The sequence below is a fragment of the Microtus pennsylvanicus genome, chromosome 13, assembly GCF_037038515.1.
Source record: "Microtus pennsylvanicus isolate mMicPen1 chromosome 13, mMicPen1.hap1, whole genome shotgun sequence".
NCBI classification, from domain to species: Eukaryota; Metazoa; Chordata; class Mammalia; order Rodentia; family Cricetidae; genus Microtus; species Microtus pennsylvanicus.
Genome location: NC_134591.1, coordinates 26,823,767 through 26,850,608, shown reverse-complemented (window position 1 = coordinate 26,850,608; position 26,842 = coordinate 26,823,767). Strand labels below are relative to the sequence as shown.

Sequence of the window (26,842 nt, the reverse complement as noted above, 5' to 3'; positions counted from 1 at the left end):
ATTTAAAAGACCCAGGGGAGGCTCACAGCAACTCTCAGAACTCTCTTCTGGCCAGCGGTTCCCTGAATACAAGAATCCCTTGTGTAAAGCTCTCTGGAGGCCCGAGGCTACAGAAAATAGCTCGAACTCGCGTGGTGGCAAAGCAGTTTTAAAGACAGAGGCCTCCGGGCGGGGAGCGGCCCTAACACGAGGTCAGCACTCCTCTTCAGTATTTAGAAAAGTCTTGGAGCACCCACAGCTCTGCGCTACCGGAGTAAAACAAAGCGAAGAGAAATCTAAGTTTGGAGCGGGGGTGGGGGAGCCAGACGCGTGCAAAAGAGCAAGTGTACAGCTCTCCCACGTGGGACGAGTCAAGAGAGCGGAAGCGCAAATCCCGCAAGGCAGGAGGGACAAGAGCCGCAGCCGGGCCACGTGTCAGCTCCCGCCTGGAGCATCTCCAGAGGGGAGTGGTACTGAGGAAGGGTGGTAGCGGGGAGCAGCCCACCCATCGACCCCCACCAGACCACCGGCTACCACCGTGGGGCAGGGATGCAGATGAGTCTAAAGGCTGGGGGACACTGGAGTGCGCTGGGGGCGAATGCCGTGCCCCCGCGCCTCTCCGCCGCCGTGCGGGGGTTGGGGGTGTTCGGGTTGGGGGACACAGCCGGGAGGCGCGGCCGCTGCGGAGGGGAGAGAGGGTACCCGGCAGGGAGGGCCTATCTGCAGCTCGTAGGGTGATCTCACCTTCACCGGCGCACAGGCGGCGCCCGAGGCCATGTCTGCACCAGGGGAGTTGTCTATGAGCGGGAACGCTGAACCGGGAGAAGGCTGCAGACCCGGCGCCGCGCGGGAGTGAGCAGAGCGGGGGCCCTGGGACCCTGGCTCCTCCTCTTCCTCCCGGGGAGCGTGGGATTGGCTGCTCTCTTGGTACCCTCCTCCTCAAATCAGGTTCCCGCCTCCCGACCCTTTTGCAGACTTTTCGGGTTCTCGGCGCTTCTCTCTTATCTTGCAGCGTGTTGGCGGGTCCTTGATCAAGGTAGAAATGAAGCCACTTAGGACGTGCGTGGCACTTTGTCTTTTAACTCTTTCATAAGAACTCCGTGAGGTGGCGCAGTACTTCAGCTCTGCTCTGAATTGACTGCCTCGGTGACCTGGGCTGTAAAACCAGGCCCTGCCGCATTCCAGTCGGGCTTTTGGGTGGGCGAAGGGAAGCTGAAGGGTGCTAGCTGAGATTCCCGCCCCCTGCGCTCTGATTTACATACAAACTGGTTTATTCATCTTCACTTTGGCGGGAGGCCTTTAAGGAGGCACGACTCTGCCCCAACACCAGGCAAGACGCATTCTTAATACTTCCTACAGCGCCTAGTGGTGCAGATTTGTAATCCCAGCAGCAGTGTGGCAAATTTAAGGTCTGGCTTAGCTACAGAGTGAGCTCAAGGCCACCCTGAGCTTTATTAAGAGCCTATCTCAAAAAGAAAAAAAAGGGGGGGGGGGACTTGGTATTTCGCATCCAAGGAGGCCCAAGCTTCAGCCCTCAGTCCAATAAAACAAACAAATACAATCAAAACTTCCTATGCCAGGACAGCACACAATATAGCAGAATTCAGAATGACGCAATACTAGCAGGAACCACTCTCATCTCCACGACCTTGCCCTGGATACTCAGTTCAGCGGCCCATCCCTTGTCCACTACGATGATTCAGTATATACAGCCTTTGATGCAGTAAACTGCCCCAAACAAAGTGCTGGGAGGCAGCTGACATTTTTTTTAAAGATTTATTTTGTTATTTACTTATGTGTATGTATGAGTGTGCACATACCTGCAGGTGTGTGTGTGTGTGGTGCGCGCGCCTGCAGAATCCAGCTTTCAGCTGGAGTTCTAAGCGACTGTGAACCCCTTGATATGGATGCTGGAAACCGAATTTACCTCTGCAAGAGCTATGGGTGCTCCAAACCCCTGAACCATCTCTCCAGCTCTGGGTGACAGCTATCTCTTAAGGGTGGTCCCTGAGATACAGAAATGCTACAAATTACCCTGAGGTTGGGATGTGAGTCAAGGAGGGAAATTCCGTCTTCTTCCTTTCACCAGTGTTAAGTGAAGTTCCCAGAGAAAAAGTACCCGGTACATTACCTTCTACCAGGCTCAGAACTTCGGTGACTACGAAGAGTTGGAAAGTTGCAGGTTCGGAGCCAAATTATTCTGGGCTGTTTTGCTCCACTAAGTAGTATATATTGCCTAACTCTCTGTGTGTCTTACCATCCTGTGACTAGTGGGTAAATCTGGGGATGTACAAAGCTAGTCCACCAATAATCTCCAAAGCTAAGAATCACCAGTTAGCATATGCAGACTTCTCTGCTTTGCAACTCAGGTACCTGTTCTCACAAATGTATTCAAAGTATCTTCCTGTATGATTTTCTTTGTTCTGCCCCTATAAAAACTCAGCGAAACTGTTACTGTCCTGGAACATGATACTTGGGTTAAACTAAATCTGTATTCCCTGTCATGGCCATTCATGCTTGAATCTAAAATAAATTCTCATGCACTCTTTGAGGTGAGAGCAATTCCACTCAGAGTATCTCATCTTCTGTGAGTGCAGATGCTGCCTGAAGCTATGTAGATCCTTGGACCAACGCTGGACCTGGTGATCGGTCTGGCTAATCCTAACTGCTACTGGCAGGAGAAATCATGGGTTGGGTACTCATACTTTTTCAATTGCTTTTTGAGCTGATGCTGCTCCTTGCTGACAGGTTGTGTTCCTGCCACTGCTGTCTGAGTGCTGGAGGGCAATGAGGATCATGGAAAGACTGGGGAGCCATGGGAGGCATGGTACACCTGAGGGAGATGGGTAATATTGGAAGCCTGGGTGCACTGTGGAGCCTGGGGACATTTGGAGACCTGACTGCATGAAGGAGGGGGCGGGGAGCACAGGGGGTATCTGGAGGCCCTGAGAGGGCTGCTTGCATTGGAGAGTTCAAGAAGTCGGTAGACTCTTGCATCTTGGTCCAGTTCTGTTCTCTGTGGACAGGAACTTTTATTCTTAGGATTAAAAAAAAATGTTTGGAGCCCGAAAAACAACACATTCAGGATAACCAAACTACTAAATCAAATGACATAACGTTACAATGACTTTAGAGGTATGGTCAGGTGGAAACATCAAGAGGAATCCAAGATGGTGATGCTGGTTAGTACACGTATTCAAATCAGGCCGAGAGAGAGAATATTTGTCTCAAAGTTGAGGTAAATGACAAAGTCACTACAAAGTATGTGAAATAGAGCTCCCTAACTGATAAAACTCTGGAAAGACCCTATGCCTCCATGTGTGACATGGATGAAATCACTCATGTAGTCCCCAGGTGCTGTGTCCTGGCTAAATTCTCCATACAACCAGATAGTGACCGAGAACCGTTGACTGAGGAAATTTGGTTCCCATTACAAATGAATCTCTATGCTAGGATAATCATGGGATTACCATCAGTCTAGTTTGGTTCAGCTCTGATTTGTTCCCAGTAGAAATAAATGAACATACTTAAAAATCCGAATATCTCTAAAATATTTTTATTAATTCTTTGATAATTCCACACAGTGTGTTTTGATCATGTTCACGTCTCCCCAGCTCCTCCCAGGCCTACTTCCGCCTCCCAACCCCACAACTTCATGCTATCTCTTTTATTCCTTAGCTATCACCTCCAGCTTGTGCTGCCCATATAATCCTGGGCGTGAGGCCACCCACTGTAGCCTAGTCAATCTGCCGGGAACCATACCCTTAAAGAAAACTGACTGTCTCCCCCAGAAGCTATTAGCTATCCCTAGATCCTCAGGTGTCAGTGGGGGATCATAACACCCTCGCTGCTCCATGCTCAGCTGTGGACTGGCTTGATCACATCCATGCAGGCCTTATGCAGACAGCCACAGCTGCTGTGAGCTCATGACTGCTGTGGTCCTGTCATTGTCCAGGAGACATTGCTTTGCTCTGGTCCTTCCTGACCTCTGGCTGTTTTAATCCTTCCTTTCCCTCTTCTGTGATAGTCCCTGGGCCTTGGGGAGAGGATTTAATATAGGCGTCCCATTAGTAACTAAGCGCTCTCCTGACACTCGTCTCTGTGCTTTGACCAGTTGCAAGTTTCCATGTTCACCAACATCCACTGCACAAAGACTCCTTACCAGGTCTTAGAGGAGCACTAGAGGACAATTAAGAGGACAGTTTGAATCTATGTTCAGGTAGCAGAAAGTAATTGGTTCTCCCCTGGGGATGGGTTCTCGGCAGTATTTACAGATTCATTAATGTATTTCCTCCTGTGGAGTGGGCTTTACATTCTACCTGAAAGTAGTTGGTTATCACCATAACACTGCGCCACCATTGCCCTCATGGGCATGTTTTGTCATCAGTCATTCTTACATTTCACAGGGTTCACAGCTGAGTGAGACTGTTGATGACGACCTCCCGCCCCTCCCCCCCCAACAACTTACATGGAACCTGGTCCTATGAAAGCGAGCTGGCAGGGGGAAAGTTTCCTGATCACCAACAGCTTGATTTCTCCATGTCCTTCATGTGGAGTCTTCAGCAATAGGGTCCTAGGATCAAGTTCTGGTGAGCAATCCAAAGCAATGATCATAGTTTATATTGTTTGGGGGGGGGGTCACTGGGACACCTCTGAGAAACAACTCAAGGGGAGGTATCCTACACCTGGCATCGAGAGTTTTATTTGGCAACCCATGGTTCCTGGATGAGCATAACCCCTTATGTAGGTAACTAATTAAACTCTTTATATGAACATATATGTATATATATGAATGTTTATACATATATATATATGTTTAGGCTTACACATGACTTTTCCAAACATTCCCAGTGTTATTATCCCTCCTCTGCCCCCTTCTTTGCCCTACCCTCTCATCCCTCCACGTAAGTATCCCTCCCCAGTATTCCTCTTTTCCCAGTTACAACACCTATGCTCTACTTTGTCCACTCCCTTAAGATCTTTCTTTTCCTTCCCCACCAATGATCAGGAGGCAGAGGCAGGTGGATCTCTGTGAGTTCGAGACCAGCCTGGTCTACAAGAGCTAGTTCCAGGACAGGCTCCAAAACCACAGAGAAACCCTGTCTCGAAAAAAACCAAAAAAAAAAAAAAAGATCTCGTTCTTGATTCCTGGATTCTACATATACTCCAAACGCAACAGACAAATCTAAGGATTCTATGATAAGATCCACTCAAGAGTGAGAATATGGGACGTTTGTATTTCTGGATTTGTGTCATATCATCCAAGGCTCAGATGTTTTTTCCTCATCTACAGTCAGGGCCACAGTTCTGGTTATCCTGTTGGTCACTCTGTGTTCCTGGAGTCACTCAGTGCTCCCAGGGTTTGCTCCACTCCTGTGGAGTTTGCTGTCTCAGGCCTGCTCTGGTCTAGGCTGCTGGCTCAGACCTGTTTCTTTAAATGTCCCTGGTCTGGATCTGTTCCTGAGGAGGTCCCTGGCTTGGGGGTTGGTCCTGAAAAGGTCTCTAGCTCTGATCTTTTCCCTCGGAGGTTCCAGACGTGGGTGCGCCCAGACCTGCAGAGGACCTGGCTCAGGCTTACTCCCTCAGAGGTCCCAGACTCATGCCCAGACCTGCAAGGGTCCTAGCTCAAGTCTACTCCTTCGAAGGTCTCAGATTCACACCAGGACCCACAGTGGTCTCTATCTCTGGCCCCCCTGAACCTGCTCCTGTGGGGTTTTCTGTCTCAGACCTGTTTTGGCCCAGGTGGCCGGCTCAGTCCTGCCTCCACAAAAATGTCCCTGATCTGGATCTGCTCCTGCTCCCGCCCAGGTCGCTGGCTCAGTCCTGTTCTTGTGGAGTTTGCTGCCTCAGGTCTGCTCTGACCCTATAAGGAGATCTTTATATATAAATCCATGTTATTATATACAAATATTTATATGTGTACTATATCCTCATTATCCATTATTCATGTGATGGACATCTTGACTGTTTCCACATTCTAGCTATTGTGAGTAGAGCAGCTACAAACTCAGATGAGCATGTGTCTCTGGAGTAGGAAATAGTCTTCTGGCTATATGTCCAGGAGTGGTATATTTGAGTCATGGTGTAGATCTATTTCTGGTTTTCCAAGGAACCACCACCCTGATTTTCATCCTGTCTGCACCAACTTTAACTCCTCATGCCAAAGTGCATGAGGGTTCTTTATTTCCTTCATTTTTTTTTAACTATCATTTTTGTTGGTTTGGTTTAAAATTTTAGCTATTCTGACAGTGGTTAAGAAAAAAAAAATCTCAGAATAGTTTTATCTGCATTTCCCTGATAATTTAAGGGTGAGGATATCTTTTCAAATATTTTTTAGTCATTTATATTTTTCTTTTGAGGACTCTGTGTTCAGTTCCATAGGATTTAATTGGGTTGTTTGTTTTTTTTTTCATGGTGTTTAACTTTGGAGCTCGTAGTATATTCTAGACTCTGACCATCTGTCAGGTGTATAGTTGGCAAAGATTGTTATCTTCCTCCATTATGTAGGCCGCCTTAACAGTTTCCTGCCTTTTGCAACACAGAAGCATCTTAGTGTTCTGAAATTCCACTTGTTGATTGTTGATCTTATATCTGGGTCACCTGGAGTCTATTCAGAAAGTTCTTACCTTAGTGTACATTGTAACCCGTACTCCCTACTCTTCTAGAAATTCAAGGGTTGACTTTGAGATTTTTAATCCCTATGGAACCAATCTGTGTAAGGCTGAGAAAGAAAGATCAAGTTTCATTTTTCTACATGTAGATAGTTTTCTTAATACCATTTGTTAAAGATGCCATCTTTTCTCTTAACTATGATTTTGGCATCTTTATATACAAGAAATCATTCCATATAAAAGGAAAAAAAGAAATCAGGTGGCTGTAGGCATGTGGACTTACGTCTGGGTCCTCACTTCTATTCCATTGACCCACATGTCTAGTTTTTGTGCCAATATAATGCTATTTTTACTACCATGCCTCTGTAGTATCATTTGCAATCAGGTATGATGATATCTCCAGCAGAGTTTTTATTGTTCAGGCTTGTTTGCCTCTCTGGGCTCTTTTCTGCTTCTATACAAATTTTATGATTGTTTAAAAAAATTTTTTTTGTGAAGAATTGTGTTAGGATTTGATGAGGGTTAAGTCTGTAGATTGCATTTGGTAGAATGACCACTTTCAAATATTAATCCTTCCAGTCCATGGACATGGGAGGCTGTCTTTCTGTTTTCTCTACTACCTTTCCTTATTGTTTTAAATTTTATATTTTAGAGGGTTCCCCCCTCCCCCTTGGCTAGGCATATTCCAAGCTATTTATTTACTTGAGGCTATTGTGAAAGGTGTTGATTTCCTGATTTCTTTTTCAGTCCTTTTATCTTTGGCATATAGGAAGGCACTAAACCCAAACATCTTTATTCTTTTTAATTTTAAATGTATAAGTGTTTTTCCTGCATGGGACTGGAGTTATGGGGAGTTGTTGGTCGCTATGTGAGTGCAGGGAACCAAACCTGGGTCCTTTGGAAGAGGAGTAAGTACCCTTAACCACTGAGACATCTTTCCATGTATAGCCCAGATATTTATAAATAGCGCTTTATGCATCCAGACTCCTTTCTATATAGTTTTAATAAAAAGAGAGGAACATGCAGATAACCCACCATATACATGAAATAAAAAAAAAGAGAGGATATTAGGGTATGACCAGAAGACAGGGAGTCAGTGGGATGGAATTTTCCCCTTTCAATGATCAGAGTTTCAAACATATTTGTATGCAGGAAGGAATAAACCTATGGAGAAAAAATTATATGAAACCAACCTGGAAGCTGAGATCCCACAGGACCCCAGAAAAATGGAATCAGAAGCAATTTTGGAGATCATTTTCTTATATCTTGAATCTACAAGATATAAGAGACTTGAATCTACAAAAAAGAAGGTAAGAGTAAAAACCCTAAAATATTCAAAAACAGTTGTGGAGAGAACATCATGGAGGCCAGTTCTGGTGGCCCCATTTTCTAAACAAAATAGGAGATAGGGGATACATAATTAGGTAAGGGAAAAATGGTAGATGCATGGCATGTCAGATTAGGGACCACGAGTCTAAAGTGATACCACTTTGCTGTTTGGGGAAGTACAAATTCATGTTATCAATCACAAGACTCTAGGCTTGCAGGAGAACAATGAGGCCAGGAGGAAGTTGAGTGGTTGGTAAAGTGAAGTGAGGGTCTAGGAACAGGAGGACTGAGAGAAATCTAAGAACAGTATGGCTAGGCTTCGATATGGAACGTGGAAAGAAAGGAGGTCCCAGAGGGAAGCCAGTGAGATCAAGCTTTTTAATGAGTAGTCAGTTCTGTACTGAAAAGTTACAGCATGATACAGGAAGTGGGCAGCTGAGTGAGATAATCAGATGGGGAAGAGAATATCTATGTGTGTGCGCTATCCGCAGTCATAGCCTCTCTAGCTTGCTGTGATTGGTTCAATTTGGGGCAAGAGGTATAGCATGCTGCAGGCTGAGCTGTCCTTAATATTATTAGTTATGAAGGTTATAGAGGCACACTGGTCTTGAATGAGCAGAGGGGGACCAGGTGAATGCTGTCCTTACCATTGTCCCGTGGTAAGTCAGGAGAGGGGTAATACTCACTTCAGGAGAGATGGCTCAGCGGTTAGGAGCACTGGCTGCTCTTCCAGAGGTCCTGAGTTCAATTCCCAGCACCTACATGGTGGTTTACAATTGCCTGTAACTCCAGCTCCAGAGGATCTGGCATCTTCACACAGACATGTATGCAGGCAAAACACAATGCACATAAAATAAAATAAATTAAAAAAATACACGTCAAGAAAACTGTTTGGAGAGAAGATAGATACAACTTAAATAAAGGCAAGAAGGTGGAAAGGGTAACCTGGGATAAGGTTGAGGTTGTGTGTAGGTGGAGGCTGCTTGTTCATTTCCTTCCTTCCAGATCTGAGCTGAAATAATTACACAGAAACTATACTAATTACAACACTGTTTAGCCAATTGCTTCGGCATATTTTTAGCTAACTCTTACATCTTACATTAACCCATAATTCTTGTCTGTGTTAGCCATGTGGCTTGGTACCTTTTATCAGTGAGTCATTCTCATCTTGCTTTCTCTGTGTCTGAGTGATGACTGCAGCCTAAGCCTTTCCTCTTCCCAGAATTCTCCTGCTCTGTTTTCCCTGACTATAATTCCTGCCTGGCTACTGGCCAGTCAGCATTTTATTAAACCAATACAAGCGACAAATCTTTATAGGGTACAAGACCATTGTCCCATAGTAGTTGTGTAGCGGCGTAAATGAATGCAGACAGATTGTAAAAAATATATACAGCTTTAATGGGGAAATAGACTTACAGTACCACGGTTCCTGTGGAGAACAGGCAGCAGAAGGGGCAGCTGGGCGCATGCCCTGCAAATTTATAGGTAAACATTAGCCCGAGGTGGACACGCCCCCTAAGGCTGGGCTTAACCCTACATAGTTGTAGTGAAATTTGTTAATGTTTAAGTATTGCAGAGTAGTAGAAAATGTCCCCACGAAATTACAACCTTTAGGAGGCTGAGGTAGGAGGACTTTTTGGAGATCAAAGCCAGCTTAAGCTGCATTCCAGGTAAGTTCCAGGCCATCCCAGGTTGCAGAGTGCAGCTAACTAACCAACCAAACAAACAAAAAACTATATACCCCTCTCTCCCTGACACACGAATAATAGAATTCTGGGTAAGATGGAAGGTTAGAAGGTACCTCTCTTTGTCAGGTCCAAAGAAAGCTCCAATTCCCTAAGCTCCAATAGGCAGGCCAAATATCCCAAATTGACCTCAACCTGGACTGTAGGAGGATTTCTGGTGGTTAGTTAAAATCCAGCATTCCTCAGGAACGTGTGAAGCCATTTCCCATCTACCAAAAGGATTAATTTCCATTATCTCTGGCAGAAAGAACATATGACTCTCTGTTATGCCTATTAGCATATCAAAGTGTATGCTGACCCCCAGGCTCCCTCAGTATCATGAGTCCCTTGCACACATTTCAGAATCCATGCTAGCATCCTAGCCCTTCTTGCCTCCTCTCTACCCTAAACTCCCTCCAGCTCAGGGGCTTTCTTTCCCATAGCTACTAATTCTTCTTATAACCCTACTATTCTCCACCACCTCCTTGTTCCTCTCTTTCACTATGTTTTCTCCATGCCCTGGTCAGGTACAATCTGCTGGCCATGTTCAGTCTACTTTCTCTCTCTGCTCTGGACTCTTCCAGAAGCCTCTAGGCTAGTCTCTCTTTCTTTCTCTCCCCCCTCTCTCATATCTACAATAAAGCCTTCTCTTGACCATACAATGGAGTGACCATGTTGTCATTTTATACACTCTTAAAAAGAAGAAAACCAGAATTAAACCAGAATTAAAAAAAATAGACTCTCAGTGAGAGAAAGAACCTTAGAAATTTGTCTAGATTGACTGGATACTTGAGAAGTACAGAGAAAAAGACCATAGATTAATGGAAAAGAAGCCAAATTTTAACACAAATTATAATTGGTCTTAATAATAAAAACTCAGAGTCAGCTATCAGGGGTGAAAACTGAAGGATCAGAGGAGAACAGCCAACTGCTAGAGAGTTCTTCCCTCTCTGCCAATGCTCAGACCGAAGGGGCGATCCTGTCTCTTCAAATCCTCAAGCTGAATCTCTCTGGAAACTTCAGACTGAATCCTGTCTCACTGAAACCTCAGATTTCTCTGAATTTTTGTTTCCTCCCATGTTATATTCCTCAGGCTCCACCAGTGAAGTGCACATGGAAAAGTAGTGGAAAAATAGCCCTGGGCTGCCGGGAGCAGATCTCTTCAGTACTTGTAAGGCATGGTATAAACAGGCTTATGGGACAGAAGCCACCTAATGGTTCAATAAGGGCAGGAGAGGCCGTTGACAGAGTTCAAAATACCTTCCCGACAAAAGCACTGAAGAAGCTAGGAATAGAAGAAACATCTCAACATAGCAGAGTCTGCATCCAAGGTGCTTTATACTATATAGTGAACAAGTGAGAGCATTTCCTCTAAAATCAGGAAGGGAAGGGTGTCATTCTCCACTCTTATTCAGCATAATGCTCAGAGTCTTACCTATAGCAATCAGACGAGAAAGAGAAGGAAAGGAAGAAAGCAACGTGTGATCCCATACTCAATACACTTAAAGACTGTACTAGAAAGCTCTCAGATTTGATAAATACTTCCAGGCCACGGTTCAAGATACAAATAGACACACAGAAGTCAACTATATACCAGTAGTGAATTTGCTGAGGGGGAAAAAAACCAGGAAAAATTTCTGTTCATAATGGCTTAAAAATAAAATACCTAGGAATAAACCTAACCAAGAAGTCAAAAGTTCCCTATGATGAAAACTAAAACACCGAAACAAGAAACTGAGGAAGATGGAAAGACTTTTATGCTCATGAATTAGTATATCACTTTCACGCGTTTAATGCACTTAACTTAAAAAGAAGCATCAAGCGGTCCTCTCCATGATTGACACATGATGTCTTACCCTTCCCCCCTCCTCCTCTTTCCTGCCACCTCCTTCCTTTCGTCTCCCCATCTTATTTCTTCCTGTCCTTTTTCCTGTCTCCAGGCACTGAATGGGTCACTCTAGGAACACTGGAAACCTAGCTCCATGTAATCCTATCTTGAATTTTTCCTTTTCCCACATTGACCCCAATTTTGAAACTCAGTCATCATGAATGGTTCAGAGACTCAGCATAGTTTATATTCATTCACCAAATGAATAATTGAAAAGATGAAAAGACCCTTTGATTATTTTGGTTTTGGTTTAACGTGTAGAGGGGTGCAGATGGTTTGGAGAAATGGCCTCTGATGTTCTACAACACAAGAGGGTAATGAATCAAATAATTCAGAACTGCTTCGAGAGAGGACTTTAAATGTCCTTAACAGAGAATTGACAAATGTCGGCATGGTAGACACGCCAGTCATACTGATATGATCACTACCCCTGTCTGGTGCATCAACACATCCCACACTGTAGCTCCAAACATGCTATTACTTCATGTCAGTCAAAAATAAAAAACGGGAAATGCTATGGAGCCTGAACAGCAGGGGGCAGTAAAGCGTGCTTTTTTCCCCCCCTCCTCTCAGTAATGGGCTTTCAACATAGTCTAGCACTTCATTAATATTGGCTTCCTGTGTGAAAGAGAGAGGAAGATAGATAGAAAGAGTGTGAAAAGTGCCAAACCTAAAGGCTGGCTCTAAAGCAGTGAATGTTATGTAAGCTTTGTAATGTATTTCAGCTAGTTGTAGGATGATGTTCCCGTACACGGGTCTTTACCCAGCCTGACCGAAGGTCATAAGGCGCTATATATCAGTGGTCAGCAGGTGGCAGCATTGCTCCCGAGTCAGGAATATAAAACCAGATTTTGAGGGAGAAATAAAACACGACTAGGAAATGAAACTTTGTTTAAAAACTAGAGGAGTAAATTGAGAAACAGAAGATTAAACATTTTATGTTGCAAGGGCAAAACAAAGAGATGTAGAATCTTAACCACAAACACATAATTCATTTTGAAGCAAGTGACAACAAAAATGGCAAAAGTCAAGTTTGAGCCTTATAAAAGATGGCCTGTGATTGATGGGAGTCGTTTATGCTTTGCCACAAACGTTTAGAACAATCGTGTATCAGATTGTCACCAGCTAGTTCACAGGCATAAGCCAGAGAGAGAGACAGTGCACAGACACAATGCTCTAGTGTGGACTGACTTCCTCCTTGTCCCTGGCTACATTACTCAAGTGTCAACCGAGGACTCGACATTCTCAGGTCTTCACCTTCTCTAAACACTGAACTGCTTTAGTTGGATATTTGTAATCAGATAAAACAAGAACCATGTCTGAAGTACAAACGCTTGTAGCACAAAGGGAAATGCAGACTCACTGGTTTCTGAGAGTGACCGCCCTTGACCTGAAACTTCAAACTGCAGAGGCCAGACCTGCACCAGGTTTCTCTTTAGCTCCACCAGTCATGTAGATAAGTAATACCTGCTTGAAAAGGAAGAAAGGCATGCAGTTGCATTTTTATGTATGACAAAAAACAGAACAAACAAGCAAACCCCCAAATCCCCAAACCCCCAAACCCTCAGCCTTCACTCTTTGATTTCTCCTGAGTAGCCGGACTTGAATGTCACTGTGATGACAAAGGGCGCTAGAACAAACAAGAGGTCGTGTTTGGTTAAACTGCTGTTTGCCTCCAAAGCAACTGCCTAGTGGGGTTAGCAGAGGGTCAGGCCTCTCGGGCTTGTTTCCACAGAGTTTGAGTCAGGTGAGGGTGGATTCAGGAAGGCTAGCTGGGGTTAGTCTTTGAACTCTATTGTCATGAAATCACTCCTGCGAAGACTGTTGCTGAGGTTTATATTGGATTATCAACTGAAAGACGTGCAAGAAAGGGACTAACCATGTTGGAGAATGGCCAGGCACTAGGGAGTTTGCTTTGGATTGGATTGGATTCACTGTTCGTGTGGGAGGAAGTGTGTGTGATGTAGAAGCCTGGCCTAGAACCGTGGTCTCTGATGCTGTCTGTGTGCTACTGAAGCTCATCACATTGAGCTATTGCTTCGTCATCTGCAGAACTAGGGTAATAGAGCTAGGGTGAGACACTTGGATCCTATAAGCACATGTCACAGTGGTGGTGGTGACAATGCTATAGAGCAGGAGCTGCATAGAGAGTTGTGAATATGATCTGGCGGTGGTGGCGCGTGCCTTTAATCCCAGCACTTGGGAGGCAGAAGCAGGTGGATCTCTGAGTTTCAGGGCAGCTTGATCTATAGTGTGAGTTCCAGGACAGCTAGGGCTAAACAGAAAACCCTGTCTTAAAAAAAGTAAGGAGAGAGAGAGAGAAGAGAGAGAGAGAGAGAGAGAGAGAGAGAGAGAGAGAGAGAGAGAGAGAGAGAGAGAGAGTTGTGAATATGGAGGATGAAAAAGCACTTCCCCTACTTTGGGGAAGCTCATGGCTTTTAGCACGTGTCAGTTAAATAAGAACAAAATATCATGTACGGGTGAATTCGGGAGCTCTAGAGATCGCAGCCGAGGAGCACAAAGGATGGTTAAGGTTAGCCCAGCTAGAGGTGAGAGAGACTTTCTACATGTTCATAGATAAGAAAGGGGCAAAGTAGGACTTTCAGGCATGTGACTGAAGCCAGGCTAGAGGAGGGAAACTGAGGACACCACAGCGTGGTGCAGCATTTTATGTTTGCAGAACTGCCCCTAGTGGAGCGATCTGCACATGCGCTGTGTATTTAGAGGCTGCTGAGACACGTGACCAGAGGTTAGACTGCTGCGTTGCGGTAGGGCCTGGGTAGAGTTTTTGAAATAGAAAAGTTTTCTTTGGCTTATCCAGTGCTTTTTAAAAAAATAATGTTGGGCTGGGGAGGTGACTCAGTGGATTAAGCCCTTGCTGGGCAAGTTTGCGGACAGGAGTTCGGATTACCAGAACCCATGTAAAAGCTGAGTGGATGTGGTTCTACCTGTCATTCCCAGGCAGAGGCAGTGGATGCCTGGGGCAAAACTGGCCGGCTAGACTAGATGATCGGTGAACTCTGAGTTCAACTGAGAGACCCCGCTTCAGTATACGAGGTGGAGAACGAGTGAACAAGATGTGAGACATCCACTTCAGGCTTCTCCATGTCTGTGCAAAGGTGAATACGCACCAGCTCACAAATGTGCTCATACAAATGCAAATATATATACACACACACACACCCGTTCACAAAAGAAATGTCAACATTTGAAACTTGGTATCTTTTAAGTAGGAAAACATTCTTTTAGGATTTGCAGGAAAGTTGGACTGTCCGGTGCTTTCATTGTGTAATCTAGCACAGTATCCACGTATGACACCCAGTGTCCTTCTGGCCCCAGACTGTTCCCATCCCATTCAGCAGTCTGTGTAACCCTGAATCCTACACGCTTTGGCATCTCTGATTTTTCTATATTTCTCTAATGAGTGCTGTTTTTATTCCATTGGACATCCAGGAAATGGGTGCTGTGTAGTCAGCAGATCCTACAGTCTTCTGATTTATAGTTTTGTCTGGAGGATAAATTGAAGGAAGAGATAATAAATTGTTATAATCTTTTAATGAAAGTTTCATGTTAAACTATGACTGTTTATGTGTAAGGGCAATTGAGGGTCATTATATTTTACTGCCAAATTTTCTTAGACAATAGATTCTGTTCTTTGGAAACTGTAACCTCTGATATCGTAGTGGAAGAGTGATCCAGTTTTCTGCCAAGTGTGCTTTTATTACTTTTCGATGGATGTAAGCCCTTTTAGACGAAGTCCTCTTCTAGTTTGGCAAATCCTTGAAACATCAACAGATGACTCCGCTGGAGTTGAAACTGTAGAACTACAATTCAGATACTGATATGGATCTGTCTGGAAAAGGAGGAAAGGAAATTCATGTGTTTAAGAAGGGAGGGGGGCTGCTACAACACAGCATTTATTAAAGGTGGTAGAATATTTCATGTGGGATGAGCCTTATATCTAAAATTTGCTCTTAATAGTAAAGGTAAGTTCTCATTTGGGGGTCATATATGACTCCGTAGAGGAGAGGTGTTATTTTCAACTGGATTGACTATAGACATACCCAAGGGCTTCCATCGTGAGTTGTGGTTAGGTCTCCTGGGAATTCCCAGAGGCAGAACAGAAGCAGCTGTGCTTGGATCAGATTGTGGAACGATGCAGACCAGGGTGAAGCATCTCACTGCCATTCCCTTTAGTCCAGGGAGTGGGAGACAGGAAGGTAATGATAAAGCCATGAACTAATTCTGTATTTAATCTCTGGCCTTCGGTTGGAGCACTTGTTGATTCCCAGGGGATATGGCATTCTGTAACAACACTGGTTGGTTTGTAGTGGGAGAGTTATGCTAGACATATTGGGGTTTTCAAGAAAAAGAGACAATAGGAGGCATGTGTGCACACAAGCACAGAGAATGTGTATCAGAATCAATAGAACCTATAGTATACGTGGATACACATGATATTTGTGTATATAAATTTATGTACATTTATCTAGTTTTGGTTGTGAGAGTTGTCTGAAATTTGCAGAGAAGGCCGAAATTTTATTTATATATAATTAATTTATGTTAAAATTTTTATTGTCATCACTATAATTATTATTATTATGTGTGTGTACATGTCATAGCACTTACAGGAAGGTTAGAGGACAACTTTGTATAGCTGATTCTCTCATTCTATGTGCACATGGGCTCTGGGATTGAATTTAAGTGGCCCTACTTGCACTGCAAGTGCCTTTACCCACTGAGCCATCTCACCTGGCTCAGGCCAACATTTCAGAGGCCAGAAAAAGAGCTGATACTACAGTCTTAAGTCGAAAGAGTCTGGAAATCTTACTTTTTGGTGGATGCCGGTCTTCTCTTTCAAGCCCTTCAGGTGACTCCATGAAGGTTGCCTACATCACGAAGATGAGTCTGCTTCCCGCAAAAGCTGCTGAATTACATGTAAATTACATTAACGACAAGGTGAGATGCCCCTTTACAATAGCATACTTGTGCCAATGTACAGCTGGGAAGCAGAGCTTAACCAAACGATGCATGATGTTGACATCTGGATGCAGACCTGTCTATGTGATACAGGTTGGTGGGGAGAGGAAGGCTCTGCTCCTGAGCTGAGCCCCTCTCTGAGAAACAAATTCCAATTCGATAGTTATATGTATCATCCACTAAACACGCACAGAGAACCTGCCTGTGCAAGAGCAAGATCTTTGTCATTTCCTCCCAGCTTTAAAGGTCTGTGGCTAGTGTTAGTTACTCGGAGCAGGAGTGTAGATCCAGGCAGACATAGCAGTGGTCAGCCCAATTTGGAAGGGGGAGAGGAATGTCCTTGTCTTAGATGTGTGAATTTGGACAAGTTTTCACCATACAGTAAATGGACATAAACAATAACTGCCCCAGGGTTTAACGGACAGTAATGAAGTTTTCTAATTCAGTCTCAGTAACCAACAACTGTCTTTTGCTTTCATTTTTATTACTTCTCTTATTTTTGAGACCAGAACATAATTTTATCATTTCCCTTTTCCTCTCCTCCCTCCAAATCTTCCCATATATCCCTATTTGCTCTATTGCAAATTCACAGCTTCTTTCCCACTAATTGTTGTTATGAGTATATGTATACATGCACATATATCTCTGAATACATAAGTACAACCTAATCAGTCCGTATAATGATGCTTGTATGCTTATTTTCCAGTATTGGATATTGGTATTGAATAACCAATTGATGTGCTTTTCTCTGGGAAAGACTATCCCGACTCTCACACTACTGTAAATTGGGGCTTGGTAAACCATGATACTAGAAGCAGAGTAAGGCCTGTGGTCCCTTGTGTGAGAGCCACATGTGGGGCCTGCAGCCTGGCCCCCAAACTATGGGACAGCTCTGTGCAGGTGAGGCCTCACATCCATCTGAAGTCTAGACTCACAAGAGAAAGACTGTAAACTTATGAAGCGATTTTTCAACCTTTTCTATTGTCTCCACTCATTGTTCTGGGTTTTAAATTTTAAACATTGTTCTTGGATTCTAACATTCAGTGCTAGAATCCCAAATGCCTATTACAACAGGCTGTTCTATCAGGCAAGCTCAAATGCAGGAATTTAAATGTGTGCTTTGTGTCAGTTCTTTGGACTGTATTTAAAGGCAACATTAAATGGACTCAGTGGACATTAAATAATAATAAAAAAGAACACACAAGGTTGGGAGGGAAAAATAGTGGGGAAGGGGTTGGATCGGAGGGAATGGGGGTGTATTTGATCAAAACATTTTGTGTGAATATATGGATATTAAATGAAATATTTGTAAAATCCCAGAAAACTCAAAGCTACTCAGATTTCTCTTAGCTCACTTGCTGAAAGTTGCAGGCTATAATTTGGTAATAGGTTACATATCAACTTGTGGGCTTACTCTCATTGCGCTCTCTGGATATATAATATATATAGAATATCTATATTAGGTTACAAAAATCTAGTAAAACAAAATATTATGGCTTGTTAAATGGCTTAACATTGTTGTGGGTTGTTGGGAGGATGAGAAACACAAAGGACCAGCCCACTTTTAGTGAAATTGATTCTTCTACCCAATGCATTGGCAGAGGTGGGTTGTTGTAGGCAGAGACTGCTTGTTCATTCCCTGGCTGCCCAGACTCAAAATAACCACACAGAAACTGTATTAATTACAACACTGCATGGCCAATAGTTTAATCATATTTATAGCTACCTCTTACATCTTAAATCAACCCATTTCTATTATTTTAAATTTTACCATGAGGCTCGTGGCTTACCGGTAAGGTTCCCGTTTGGCAGCTCGTGTCTTTCTCTTTCAGCAGCTACATGACATCTACCCAATTCTGCCTTCTTTCTCTCAGCATTCAGTTTAGTTTTCTCACTTAGCTCTATTCTGCCCTGCCACAGGCCAAAACAGCTTCTTTATTATCCAATGATAATAAAACATATTCACAACATATAAAGGGAATCCCATATCAGGTGGCCTAAACATTTATTTTATTTTTAAAAATTTATTTATTTATTATGAATAAATTCTACCTCCATGTATGTCTGCACACCAGAAGAGGGCACCAGATCTCATGATACATGGCCACGAGCCACCATGTGATTGCTGGGAATTGAACTCATGACCTCTGGAAGAGCAGGCAGTGCTTTTAACCTCTGAGCCATCTCTCCAGCCCTATATATTTTATTATATGGGAAAGAGTACCTTGTTCTCAGTCATGTCTGTGTACTACATGTGTACTTCGTGCTCTTAGAGGGCACTGGAAACTCTGGAACTAGAGTTATGGGTGGTTATGAGGTGTCATGTGGATGCTGGCAATTGAACCTGGGTCCTCTGCAAAAGCAACAAGTGATCTTAACATCTGAGCCATTTCTCTAATTCTTCATCATGTTTTTGTATGTTTTTATTGATTCTTTGGGAATTTCACATCATGCATTCAGATCATATGCATTTCCTAGTCCTTTCATGTCTGCCCTTGTGCTCCCGACCCCCCAAAAAACACAAGTGAAAAATTGAAAAAAACATCCAATCTGTATTATGCATATACTCACTGGAGCATAGTCAAGCTAGCCTGCCCCGCAAACAGAACTGAGTGGTGCCCCTCCCATCCCCCCCCCAACTTCAGCATCTTTATCACACTGAGAGTTCTTCTCGATGGCTTCCTGTCCAGGACATTACTTTTACTTTGGGGGCTCTGGGGGTAGGGGTTGTCACAGAAACCTTCTGTATCCCCCTCTCTCAACTGTGCATGTGCAGTCATCCATATCACTGCAAAAGTCACTTCCCCGCTCTTTATAGGAGCATGGATCCTAGGCTGCCATATGTTTTCTAGACTAGACCACGAACACAGCCCCTAGGTGGGGTAGGACCTCAGACCCACACATGGCCCTAGGCTGCAGCATGGATCTGGACATCAACATGGCCTCAGGTCACCAAATAGACCATTTACATCAATATGGGCCCGGGGGCAACAAGGTCTACAGATATCAGCATGGCTTCAAGCAACAGCCCAGACCACTGGCATCCACATGGCCTTCAGTGGCAACACAGGCCACGAGCTTCAACACAGACCCTGGTTGCAGCAGGACCACAGATTCAGACATGACCCTCGGCTGCAGATCTAGACATCACTGTGGCCTCTGGTGGCAGCACAGGCCACTCAGATCAGTATGGCCCCCAGCAACATGGCCCACAGACATCAACATGGCTTCAGGCGGCGGCCCAGATCATGGACACCTGCGTGGCCTTTAGAAGTAACATGGGCCACTGACATCAACACAGATCCCAGCTGCTGGAGGACCTCAGCCCCAGACTCTCCTCCCACACCCATGCAGCAACACAGATCTGGGTATCACCATGAGCTCAGATGGCAGCATAGGCCACTTACATCAGCCTGGTCCTCACCACCACATATTCAGTTCTTTCTCCATAGCACATGCACCGTTCCACTTCTCTGCCTCTCCCTTCTCACCACCACACACCTGCTCACCTGAGCCATGAGGTAGCAGGTGGGCCCCTCCATCATTTTTAAAAACTTAATTGTAAATTGAAGATTCAGTGCTACCTGCCTGGACTATAACTGGCATTTCTTGGGAGTAGCCAACTGCAGGAGGGCTGATACTGGAAACTTCATGGGACTCGGGAAAGGTGGACCAAGCCAATTTATGCCAACAAGCTTTTCACTCATCCTCAGAGAGAGGAAGATGATGAGACCGGAGGAGAGCGGGCTGTGACTGGACAATGATGATGAAGACACCACGTCATAGACATGGTTAGCTCAGCTGCTCACATCTTTGGGTGCAGCTCCCATAAATCAGCTCCTGGCCCATTAAGTCGGCAAACCAACTTCATGGGAACTGTGCCAACACAGCAGGAGGAAGCCTACTCAAGGAAGCCAAAGTTTTATAAATGCCAGCCTTGCATACGTGGGAAATAAAGACTTCAAAATGCATTACTCAGAGGAGATGTGGGCAAGATCAGGAAGATAGAGGGTTGGGAAGGCCTGGAGTGTGAAATGTTTCTTGGCCCTCAAGGTTGTTGCTGCCTTGAGTGTACAAGCAGTCCTCTCCAGGTGCTCATGGAGTGAATAAGTTAAAAATCCTCTCTGTCACTCTAGCGAAGCAAAACAGAAAGGCAAACCCACAGATTCCTCAAGCAGTTCAGATAAAAGTAGTAAAGTCGCATGAAGATCATGAACGAGAAGAAGGAAAACTAAATATTTGCAAGAAAAGCAAGAGATCTGATTCAGTTGAAGAATTCAGCTCCCTGAACCACACCACTTTCTATAAGCGATGTTCATAATTCTTTGCAAGATGACTGGATTTGGAATCATCTGGAACACCCTTTTGGGTGTGTCTATGAGGGTGTTTCCAGAGAGGCTCCACTGAGGAGGGACTCAGAGGAAGACCCACTCTCAATGCCAGCAGTCCCATCCCACTGCACAGCTGGGGTTAACACAGGAGCAAGAGGCTGGAGGCTCCAGCTTTCTTCTTCTCCTTCTTCTCCTTCCTCTCCTTCCTCTCCTTCCTCTCCTTCCTCTCCTTCCTCTCCTTCCCCTCCTTCCCCTCCTCCTCCTCCTCCTCCTCCTCCTCCTCCTCCTCCTCCTCCTCCTCCTCCTCCTCTTCTTCTTCTTCTTCTTCTTCTTCTTCTTCTTCTTCTTCTTCTTCTTCTTCTTCTTCTTCTTCTTCTTCTTCTTCTCCTTCTCCTCTTCCTCCTCCTCCTCCTCCTCCCCCTGACCTCCTCCTCCCCCTGTCCTCTTCCTCCCCCTGTCATCCTCCTCCCCCTGTCCTCCTCCTCCCCCTGTCCTCCTCCTCCTCCCCCTGTCCTCCTCCTCCTGTCCTCCTCCTCCTCCCCCTGTCCTCCTCCTCCTCCTCCTCCTCTTCTTCTTCTTTTCTCGACTGCACACATAGTGCTACCATCAACTTGCCTTCCTAGCCACCATGGGTTGTAACCCCCAAACCATGATCCATAGGAAATCTTACCAAAGGTTGCTTCATATCAGGTAGTTTGGTCATAGTTCTGAGAAAAGTATTGAACAGACTAGAGAACAGAGTGGCATGTAGAACTTCTTAAAAAAATATCCCATTGCATCTTATCTGTCTTATCAGTTTGTAATGCAAGGCACTAGGCTTTCTGGAAGAAAGTGTCAACTTCCAGGTGTCTAGATTATATATCTTCAAGTAATATATGATGTCTTGTGTTTTCTATGTAAATATTCGGTTCAGCGCAGCAATACAGCTTTATACATATTAAATTTAGCCTGTCCTAAATTATATGTAATGTCCCCTCAGTGTAACATTCAAGATAGTTGATGTAATTCATTGTTTTGTACTTTGTAGGAGAAATCCCATTAGGAGCATTCAAGGTGTCTTTATAAATATAAGTCAAGAGCAGGCTTTTGTATCTCACACATGTCTTAGTTGCCACATACTATTTGTATTTGCTATGCATTATAGTATAACTAAATATGGGCATGGAATATGTAATTATTAAATCAGGGCACTTAGGCTGGTGTAGTGGTGGGCATCTATAATCTCAGCAATGAGACAGGATAACCAAGTATCAAAACCGACCTGGGTTACATAGAGATCTTGTCTCAAGAGCATCAAGTGATCTGTCAGCCTTCATCAGAGACACCTCTTTTTGCACTGGCTGGTGGTTGACTTAGAGTCTTACCACTGGTCAAAGTGCTGAGAGTGGGGGGCTTGGCCCTGTGTGGGACATCTAAATCAACCCTCCGCCAAATCTTTGGGAACCTTATAGAAGAAGTGGCAGAAAGAATTAAGAGGCCCAAGATTATAGAAGAATGCTTTAAAACAGCGACTTGTGCATATGACACAGACATCACACTCAGTGAGCTTACCACTTCTTGCAAAATCTTGTGCCTATTGCCATTTAATATGTATATGGGAGGGGCTCATGAGGCCTTAACCTTCATTGAGGATTTATGGGAAGATAATGGGTGCCATAGAAGGGCTGCCATTTTCCTCAGTGACATAGCTACTGATAAAATGTTTCACTAATTAACCCCCCCCACACACACTCCCATTGTGCTTATGCAAGGAGTCTTAATTAAGGTTGGGGGTCCAAAAACAAACACCAGAGTAGGGGTATTGTGAGATGGAGAAGGGGTCTGGGAGGGAGATGGATGAGAGAGGGCAAGGACTGTGTGTGAAAATGCTTGAAACACAGTATATGGATGTATGAAAATTTCAGTGGAAACAAAAGTAATCATGCTGATTAATAGCATCCTCATCTCTTCAAATATTATTGTTTCTGTGTGTTAGCAACTGCAACCTGTTAGGTTTTGATTGCTTCTCAAGTGCACACTAAGCAACACCAGTAGTTGAAGTGACTTCTGCCAAGCAGTGACAGCCCAACAAAGCTGGCCTGACTGGCCAGGGACACTTTTATTCTGTCTTTTAGCCTCGCTGATGAACTTCCGGTGCTGTGAGGAAAGCATTCCTGGAATTTCCATGGCAAGGGAATTTGCTCGGTCATTCGAAAGTGGGTTGAACCGATGATTTCCTTTCCCCACTTGCTGAAGGTATTACACACTCTCTGAGTCGCGGATATGAAGTCTAAGAGACCAACCAGCCAAGTCCAAGCAGTTGCAGATGCTCAACAGGAAAAGCAGTGTCTCCTCTTAAGATACACGGATGCCAAGAGTCTCTAATGCAAACCAGGCTTTGGGCAATTGCTGCTTCCTTCTCCTATTTTAGATCTCTCATTATGGCTGAAAATTTGTAGGCAAGACCTTTGAAATATTTAAACCGTAACATCTTAAGAAATAAAAACACAAACGATTTGTTGTTCGGCATAGGGTAAAGAGCAGTTGTTTGAAATGGTTAATGATTAATATGTTATCCCCAAAATGTTATCCCCAACCTTTTATTCCTCACCGTGAAAGGAGAGCTGATGACTGTCCCCTAAGTACACCTTCAGTGAGTGTTTGTGCAGGCAGCACTGAGAGAAAGCAAAACCGATCGTTATGCGATCTAGGAAAGGCTTGCTAGAGATTCCCAGGACGCTTTTGATTATGAAAGCGAAAACCCCAGCTATTGTAACGTTTCCATAATCTGTGCCTCTGTCTCGGGAAAGTCATGGCTGATATAATTTCACTGTAGTTTTTACTCTGGAGTGGGAGTTCTCACAGCAGTGTGCACAGAGAGTGTTTACCAGGTAAATGAAAACATGTCACCATGGTCCTTTCCTGATGGGCACTATGTCGTCAGCAACATATAGTTCCCCGACAGCCAGCTGCACTAACCCTCCTGTGAACCTACAGATGAAGTCCAGTGTGAGAGCTTTGTTTGTAGTGGAGGGCTAATGTATATTTTCCCAGGTGCTTTTCTAACTTAATCATTCCCAAAGAGAAATCATGGGGCTTTGCAAATACCCCACTGAGATGTTTTCCACCAGCAAGGGAACGCTCCTCCATTGTTGTTAGGAGGGCAAACTTGGACAGCCACTTTGGAAATCAGTATGGGGAACTGATCTACCTCAGGACCTAGCTGTACCACTCTTGAGCATATACCCAAGGGATGCTTAGTTATGCCACAAAGACGCTTGTTCAACTATGTTCATAGCAGCTTTATTTGTAATAGACAGAACCTGGAAACAGCCTAGATGCCCCTCAACTGAAGAATGAATAAAGAAAATGTGGTATATTTACACAATGGAGTATTACTCAGCTGTAAAAACAATGACATCAGGAAACTTGAAGGTGAACAGATGGAACTAGAAAAAAAAAATCATCCTGAGTGAGGTAACCCAGACCCAGAAAGAAAAACATGATATGTACTCATTCATATGTGGTTAGATGTAAAGCAAAGGCTAACCACGCTACAATCCACAGGTCCAGAGAGGCTAGGTAACAAAGAGGACCCAAGGGAGAACACACGGATCTCCCTGGGAAGGGGAAATAGAAGAAATCTCCTGGGTGGACTGGGGACAGTGGGGATGGGAACCTGAGGGATCAGGTTGGGGTGGATGGAGGGGACAGTACTGAAACAGATGACTGGAAGGGAGGGCAGTTAGGGGTCAGGTATAAACCTGGTGCAAGGGAAAGAAACTCTCAGGAATCCACAAGGATGACCCCAGCTAAGACTCCTAGCAGTAGTGGATGACCAGCCTGAACTGGCCATCTACTATGACCAGGCAAGACTTCCAGTGTAGGGAATGGGAAACCAACCCAGCCACATAACCTCTGTCCTGGCTATAAGATGTGCCGGGGCAAGGGTAGTGCAGAGATTGTGGAAGTGACTCGCCAATGACAGGCCCAGCCTGAGACCCATGCCACAAGTGAGCCCACCCCTGACACTGTCTGGAGGGCCAGGACCCACAGGCTGGATGGCCCAGAGATCTAGGATAGATCCAAAAATGGATGGAGAAAAAAATGTCAAAAAAGTGATGTTTAATGATACTGTGCTATACTCAAAGATTGGTGACTACCCCAATTGTCATCAGAGAGGTTTCATCCAGTAACTGATGGAAACAGACACAGAGATCCACAGCCCAACATTAGGCGGAGCTTGGGGAATCCTGCTGATGTCAGGGAAGAAGGACTGAATGACCCAGAGGGGCCAAGGACAACACAAGAAAACCCAAAAAAATCAGCCAACCTAGACTCATAGGAGCTCACAGAGTCTGAACTGACAACCAGGGAGCTTGCACGGGACTGACCTAGGCCCTTTGCACATTCATTACAGTTGTGTAGCTTGGTCTACTCTCGAGACTCCTCACAGTGGGAGCGGGGGCTGTCCCTAACACTTTGGCTGGCTTTTGGGAACCTATTCACCGTACTGGATTGCTTTGCCCAGCCTTAATATAAGGAGAGTTACTTAGTCTTACTTTATATGCCATGTTTTGTTAATATCCATGGGAGGCCTGCCTCTTTCTGAATGGAAAAAGAGGGGGTGAATTGGGGGCGGGACAGGGGGAGGTGGGGGAAGGAATGGAAGGAGAAGAGAGGGGAACCTGTGGTCAGGTTGTAAGATAAATAAATTTATTTAATAAAAAAGAGATGTAATTATAAAGTTTTAAAAATGTTGTTTCCCACCACTTTAGTATTTTTTCTGTGTAGAAAAAGTTACAGAAAATTCTCTCATGATTTTATTTTGTGGGATTTTTGTTTCTAATTTTATGTGTGTGTATGTATGAGAGAAAGAGAGTTGTGTGTGTATGGTATTTGTGTGTATGTGCACGCACGCATGTCCGAGTGTGTACATGACATGAAAACACATTCTGTAAAGAAGCATCCAGTCCTCTGGAGCCGGAGCCACTAGGAGTTGTGAGCAGCCCCAAAACAGTGGTAGTAACTGCACTTAGGTACTTCGCAGGAGCAGCATATGCTCTTAACATGAGAGCTGTTTGTTTTTTTCTTTGCCCTGAAAATTCTTAAAAACAAAACATCAACCCCCAGCCCCAGCAGTTTAACCAACACCATAAGCATGCATAGGCGAGCCTGCAAAGGGGAAAATAACCTGCGGTTCTACCATAATGAGGGTGGTTATCGGAGTTTGATTTCTCTCCGTGTTTTTGTGAAGCCAAGTGACCTTGAAAAATGTCATAAGCCTATTTTCAATCCTTTTTCCTCATTTGCGCAATGCTATTTAATAAGATTGCTTGAGGATTATGCTGGATTAACTCTCCAAAGCCTCAGAGTAAGGTCTGTTACATAGTAAGTGCTCAGTCAATATTAGCTACCTGATCACCAGACTTCAAACTATCATGTTAGAAGCATGGCTCATTTCATGATAGTCTATTTTTACTGGATGTAATCTCTGTTTACACACAATTTTAAGCTTTTTTTTGTTGATCTGTATGAGTATTCTTTCCACATAGCTGTTTAAACTTCATAAGTATAATCTCTAATAATTGCATGGAGTTGTTGAATTACAGCTATTAAAAATGTCACTCATCTTTTACAGGCTCATGGTGCAATGATTCTTTTTTAGAATGTGTGGTAGTATTATTTCATAACTATAAATGATTCTGCCATGAACATCTTGAAACATTTTGAATTAATTGTATTGATTTTTTTTGCTCAGCAAGTAGAATTGCTAAAGATAAAATATGAACTTTATACAAAATGACATTTCAATATAACTTTCGAAAATGACTGTTCTGAGTCACAATATCTCAGAAAATGTGTCAGTATGTTAATCATCTTTTCAGCAGCATTTATATAACCATTGAATAAGTAAAAACTAATTTTTGAACTTTTGCATTTTTTTTACTTGCAATTTATATTTCTTCTTTCATGCTTTTTTTTTGTTTGTTTTGTTTTTCGAGACAGAGTTTTTCTGTG

At 44.0% G+C, this 26,842-nt stretch overlaps 1 protein-coding gene and 1 long non-coding RNA gene across 2 annotated transcripts in view; one reads left to right on the top strand and one right to left on the bottom strand.

The window, feature by feature from the left end:
* Positions 1 to 878, bottom strand: part of Mtap (methylthioadenosine phosphorylase) — a 43,789-nt gene extending 42,911 nt beyond the window's left edge. The window contains exon 1 of the mRNA XM_075944880.1: positions 724 to 878. Coding sequence (XP_075800995.1) covers positions 724 to 756 — 33 coding nt within the window. The 5' untranslated portion in view covers positions 757 to 878. The remainder of the gene's footprint in view (positions 1 to 723) is intronic.
* Positions 838 to 17,704, top strand: LOC142833457 (uncharacterized). The gene is made up of 5 exons (XR_012907414.1): positions 838 to 1,015; positions 4,386 to 4,568; positions 7,743 to 7,900; positions 14,493 to 14,650; positions 16,394 to 17,704. It is a non-coding gene; the product is annotated as an uncharacterized LOC142833457 (long non-coding RNA).
* Positions 17,705 to 26,842: the final 9,138 nt, after the last annotated feature.